The sequence below is a fragment of the Pteropus alecto genome, unplaced genomic scaffold (genome assembly GCF_000325575.1).
Source record: "Pteropus alecto unplaced genomic scaffold, ASM32557v1 scaffold94, whole genome shotgun sequence".
NCBI lineage: Eukaryota > Metazoa > Chordata > Mammalia > Chiroptera > Pteropodidae > Pteropus > Pteropus alecto.
This window is the reverse complement of record NW_006437736.1, coordinates 3,194,060-3,200,371: the sequence shown is the minus strand read 5'-3', so window position 1 is coordinate 3,200,371 and position 6,312 is coordinate 3,194,060. Positions and strand designations below refer to the sequence as shown.

At 40.5% G+C, this 6,312-nt stretch overlaps 1 protein-coding gene across 1 annotated transcript in view; it reads right to left on the bottom strand.

Annotated features, from left to right (window-relative positions):
- Nucleotides 1–472: 472 nt before the first annotated feature.
- The window catches only part of BPIFC (BPI fold containing family C), a 28,290-nt gene continuing 22,450 nt past the window's right edge, over nt 473–6,312 (bottom strand). The window contains exons 12-15 of the mRNA XM_025048775.1: nt 4,570–4,612; nt 2,930–2,993; nt 2,100–2,176; nt 473–1,029 (exon numbers count right to left, since the gene is read on the bottom strand). Of these exons, the coding sequence (XP_024904543.1) occupies nt 907–1,029; nt 2,100–2,176; nt 2,930–2,993; nt 4,570–4,612 (307 nt within the window). The 3' untranslated portion in view covers nt 473–906. The remainder of the gene's footprint in view (nt 1,030–2,099; nt 2,177–2,929; nt 2,994–4,569; nt 4,613–6,312) is intronic.

Below are 6,312 nucleotides of genomic sequence, written 5' to 3'. Positions count from 1 at the left end.
ATGGATAGCCCAGGCTTCCCAGTCTGGTCTTCATTGGGGACTAACTACTCTGTGACCATGCTTTTATACGCAATGTCTCTTGTTTTGAGTAATAAGTTCACCCTAACTTCACCCCATTGATTAGGACAACATTAACATCATCATCGACTGTGAATTTTCTAGGTTTAGTACCCTGCACTGCTATTTCATTTAATCTGGCAGGGAAAACATCCTAAAACTTAAAGTGATATGACTTCCTGAGTTTTCTGTGATCACACAGTTTCTCACTGCAAACATCTAAGAGGCAAAGAATTCTCGTTTTAAATCAAGCCTTGAACTCTGTACTATCTCAGTTTTCATCAATGTTAAAGACACTAAATTCTCTTGTCTCTGTCTTATTTCATTTAAAAAAAAGCTGGGGCAGGAAGTCTTGCAAATAAAAAGACAAGGTTAACATTAATAGAAAACAATTTTAATTAAATACAGGGGACAGTAGCAGTAAATATAAAACATAAAATCCAATATGCAGGGAGTGGGAGAACCCCAGAGAGCTGAGAGGGCTGAGGGGATCTCCACCGATCAAACTGATTCAAATCTGTACTTGAGAAATTTCTCATGTACCTTGTCAGAAGTACATGCCTAGCTCTTGGCTCCAGGATTTCATAAACGCAGGAACACATTCATGCATTCAAACATGAACACACATTCAAACATCCACCCCTCCACGCACAGAGACGAACACACCCTGATTTAGCTCTTTAACCCAGTTTGTCTCCCTCTGTCCCTGAGGGCTGGAGAAAGAAAACTTCCAGCCTAAACACTTCAGGAGAACTTTAAAATTCCAGTGCGTGCTGTCTTCTCCCTCTGGGTTTACAGTAGGTGAGATTAAGGGCCATTTACTTCCTGCAGTGAACCCCAAGCAGGCAGTCAAGGGGCTGATTTCCCGCTCCACTGTCCATTGATCAGGTTCAGACCTTCCCAACCATGGAAACTTGGTTGCTGCTTTAAGGAGGTTTCATACTTCAGGTCCGTGGAAATCAAAAGGAAATGCTGAAAAGGATGCAACAAGGAAGATGATGTTAAACTTCAGGCACCTGAAGCCATAGGATGTCTGGGTTTGCCAGAGGGGTGAGGGAGAGATGGTTTCTTTACCAGGTTTACTGTGTCACAGGACATGGTTTCTTACACAGGTCCTACTGTGTCATACCCTCCCCTCCCCTGGTGGTGAGTGCCTCAGACATAGGAACAGGCCATGGGTTTTTGTTTCTGCCTTTTTTTAAAAAAAATAATTAATTAAATAATTTTTTATGGTGACATTGGTTAACGAAATCCAGTAAGTTTCAGCTGTACACTTTAACAGTAAGGCATATATACATTTACACAGCATGTTCACCTCCCGTAGTTAGATTTCTTTCTGTCACCACATATTTGACTCCCTTTACTCCAGGAACAGGACATTTTGGATTACTGTTGCCTTATGTGACCTAAGCAATTATGGAAGGGGAGGTGAGGAGGAAGAGGGAGTTCAGGGTAGTATATAGGATTGGATAATTTCATCAGAATCTCATTTCCACCTTCCTAAACAAAGAGCCAGAATAGAAAAAAAAGGAGTGTTCTGAAGTTTCTTAATAATAATTAACCAGGAAACAGCTCACAGCGGATCCCTGAGCCCAGAGGAGGGTCTTTGGTTCAGACAAAAGTTCACTGACTAGAGAATCTGAACAGCCAGTCTGGTCTCAGCTATGGATTTTCCAACTACATAAGCCTCTTCACTTCTCTGAGTCTTACCCTCCTCATCTATAAAATGGGACTAATAATCCCAGCCTTACAGGTTGTTTCATGGAATAAAGAAAATAAAACACACCGCATTGCATCCTCTCGTACTGTGGTGTGAATAAATTTGGCTGCGAAGGGAAACAGTACTCCAATTTTAAAACACGACTTTAAATGCTTTTCATTATTCATTGCCAGCTTTAAGAGCTAAACGTAATGTTTATAAAATTCCCTGGGCTGGGAAAAAGCAGAGTAGAATGAAATAAAACAAAAAGTAAGCAAATAGAAAAAGGCTGATTCTACTATGGAAAGAAACGAGGCAGTTAAGAGAATATTCACATTCTTACCTCAAGAACTTCAATATCTGAATTGACAAATGAGATTTTGTGTGGGTTGGGCAGAGGAAATCCTTGCTGCAATTTTGCTAAAATATAAAACAAGGTGTAAAATAATTGGGCACAGGCACGGAAGTTTTGGCAAAATTTTTGGTAAGAGACTAACAAGCGGCTTTTTAACAATTTATTTTTTCATTCATCCTAGTTCTGTGTTTTCATTCTCCGTGATATGTCCCTATCATTTCCCCAGAAGAATGGTTACATAATTCATGCTTAATAAAAATGCACCTGCAATTATGTGCATTTGGATGGTATAAAAATGCTGGCACTTTGTCCAGTTTATATTTTAAAAATACCTTATTGGGTCCTGAGAACCTTTTGGTCTCCAATACAAAATGTATTTTAACCAAGTCAAATTCAAGATGCTGCAGCATGTGAATAATTGCAGTGCAGGGAGAAGGCCTAGGATTGTCATTCATGAAAACTGTGTCCATCCAGATGGTCTTTGCACAAGAACCACTGAGATATCCTTTCGGGAGAATAATTTCATTTCTGGATGACCTGAAGGAGACTCCACTGTCTAAGGAGAGTGATTTCAATCTCCTTAACTCGACCAGAGGTAGCCGTTCTTGCTGAGTCTTCAAGTAGAGTTGCTCACAAGGCTTGGACATGAGATATCTAATTTTATAACCTATCGTTGATGGTATAAGCTTAGTAAATTCTGGCACTGGCCTGGATTCATAACAACACTCTAGAAGCACAAGCTTCAGGATGGAAAGTCCCAAACAATCCCCAACATTTAGCTGATGTCAGCCTCACGTTGTTTTCCAAGAATCTCTTACCGTTGGCCAGTGGGAGGATGCCAAAGTGGATAATGAAGGACAGAATATTCTCAAACTTCAAGACCTAAAATGAAAGGGGAAACTAAATCAGTTGCCAAATCAGGACATTTTGAAAGTACCGTGCCTGGTTTGGAACTGCACTTTTCCAGACCTTATGGGGATAGAGGGCTATAATTAGAATCTCCCCACAGAGATGCACGTATTCTAGTTTTCCAGACACCAAAAGCTATTTTGTGGGAAACCGTATTACAGAATTTCCCAGTCTTTCTTCCTCCTCGAGGATGCACATTTCTGCTCTCCTCCACCCTGGATCATGGTGACAACTGTAGAGAGACCGCATGGTGGCAGCAAACATGGCAGCTTAGGTATCCACCAAGTAAGACAATCCAGAACAACTGATACACACCCCACCTTAGTAGTCTTTCCCGACTTTACTGGGAACCTCAGCCACGGGAGTTCCCTCACTTTATGTTGTGCTCTATAGTTAAAGGCATCACCAGAACATCCAAGTGATTTTTAATAAACTATGGTAGTTGTATAATCCTAGCTAAATGTTGGTTCCTGGGAACATTCAGGGATTAAAAATAAATGGACTACGATCAACATCAATTCATTCAATGAATATTTTTTTTAGCATCCTATAGGCTTAGCAAAAACAAGAATCTCTTTGCAGCTTATTAAGGGTATCCCTGCAGTAGACTTTCTAGATTTATCTCTTGTTTTTACCACTTCACTGTGTGATGGTGGGAAAGTTCCTTAACTTTTCTGTACCTCAACTTACTCAACTATAAAGTGAAAATAATAGTACTAATTTCATAGGGTTGTTGTCAAGAGTAAATGGGTTAATATTATGTAAAAATACCCTGTATATAGCATTGTCCTTTTTTTTTCAGAAATGTAACGGTTAGTACACTCTGTCATTGATACGGAGTAGTTTGTCTGGGTCTTCCTGGAAGACTTGGACTCACTTTGCCTCCTCTGAGCTCAGGGAATATTATTTATAAGACAGTCAGCTATGAATTCTCATCGACTATAGTCTGCCATCTACCAAATGGCTATGCCACAGAGGTGTTAATCCACAGTGAGCCTAGTTGAGAACCGCTGCTCTAGAGTATAAGTGCCTCAAGGATAGAGATGTCACTTAGTGATTTGGCTGATCTTCCTATAGCTTGGGGGAACTTCCTGTAGCTTGTTGGGACTCTTCTGAGAACACGAACAACCTTGACCTAATTTTAGGATATGGCTAGAAAGCCTTCGAAGAGTAAAATTAATCATGGCCTAAAAATTGACAAAGAACCTCATTCTTTGGGAGTCTGGATCTTAAATTTAACTCTAGAAGATTATTTTATCCAAAAAATGAAGTCTCCCTGAAAATCTCAACATTACACAATGTCTTAACAGTTTTTTTGAGTTCCTTTAAAAGTCTTTCTGAATAGATAAAAGTGAATTGGAGAGTTCCTCTCTTGTTTAATAGTTAATGGGCTTGGATGAGTAGCTATATAAAGAATTTTACAGTTAAAATCAACACTCATGGAAAAACCAAGTACTACTCAGAGACATAGAAAACAATCATCCAGCTACTATATAGGAGAATTTTCATTCTTCCCTGGACAGGGAACTCTGAGAGCTCTGACTCCTACCTCGATATTGCTGCGTCTGGATTCTGGCAGAGTAAGGCGGAACCTGAAAACAAAGCAAAACAACAAAAACCAACAGGAAAAGATTAGAGGAACATTTAAAAGCAATCATTTCAATAGAAAGGAACAAAACGAAAGAGTAATTTTTTTTTTTTTAGCTCAATAAGATGCTATTTAAAACACACACAACCTTGTAAGGACATAATGTTCTATTACATCTTTACCCTTATATTTTCTGCTTAAAAAGCAGAGCAGAAACAGCCGAAGCCTTGGCTTTGAAACCAGAATGAGTTTCCCAAATGCTTTTGCTCTGTGGGACTTCCTGTTGGCAACCTGGAATGCAGAACAGTCTTAAGAAATAAATGGCTTTCAGGCTACAGCCATGCCACCCCACGTGTCCAATCTTGTCTGATGCCTGAAGCTAAGCAGGGTTGGGCCTGGTTAGTACTTGGATAGGAGAAATGTTTTCCAGGTCTTCTGGCTTTGAACTCAACCTTTTAACTTCTCCGAGCCAGGCTGATCCCTTATTAATAAATGCGACGATAATGATGAAGGCGATAGTGGTGCCCTTTCTTAGGAGCTTTATAAACATTTTGAAAATTAATCTTCACAGTGCTACTGTGATAGATGAAATTATTATTGTCCCTTTTGCAGGAAACTGATGATTAGAGAGGAGAATTACATTCATCAAGTCACAGAATTAACAACTGATGGATCCAGGTGGCAAATCTCACACTACTTGACTCTGGATTCTGTGCTCAGTCAAGGCCACAGCTCTCAGAAGGCTGTATCACCTGTATCATTTTTTAGCTGCTCAGTCATAAGACATAGGGGAAATGGTAGCTGTGATAGCTGTCTGACATGAAAGGCAGTGCAGTATAATGGTTAAAGGCACTGCTGGGGATGCCTCTCCCTGGTCTCACCACCTCTTATCACCACCTCTTATCATGGACAATCTAGACCAGGTTAGAGATTTGGCCTACATAAGAGTGGAACACAATTGTGACTTTTCTTTTTTTTTCTTTAATCACAACCCTGCCATAATCGGCCACCTCAGGACCATCTACTTTGAGTGAGCTTGTCTGGGGTGTCCTACGAACCGACTATCCTTTCCTCCTGGGACCATCTCACGTCTCTGTCCTAGTTCTCGAGGTATACTCATGGGATTAGTTTACTAATGGCCGCATCTCACTAACTGCAGAGAAACAGGGGGAGCAAAGAGCAAACTCTCCCTGCTCTGGTTCCGAAAAACACACAGGCACAGCTCAAACCACTAGGTGGCGCCTGAGTTCAGTCTTTCGACCTCTCATTCTCTGCCAGGCAGGGCCCTAACCTGCTGCTTACAGCCTTGACAAAAGGAACTAATTTTTATTAGAGGACCACAGAGTCTTTGGGGGGAAAGGGAACGCAGATAGCCCTACCTTGCAGATATGTAAGAATATAGCCTATTTAAAAATTTTTTTGGAGAAAGTTTATCGTCCTGATTGAAAACCAGAGCTGAAGTACCAACTCTCAAGCATGACAAAAGGCCCTTCATGATCTGGGTCAACATATCAAATATGACAAAATGAAGGTCAGGTGGACCAAAGCACGAGCATTCACAATGCCATTCCTCCAACCCCGTGACCAGAGCAGACATTGAAAATCAGTCCTGCCCTCAATACCTTACCATGATTGTTTATCTCTTTGCCCTCTGACTACGAACTCCTTCAAGGTAGAGAGTCAATATTAATTATCTTTGTATTC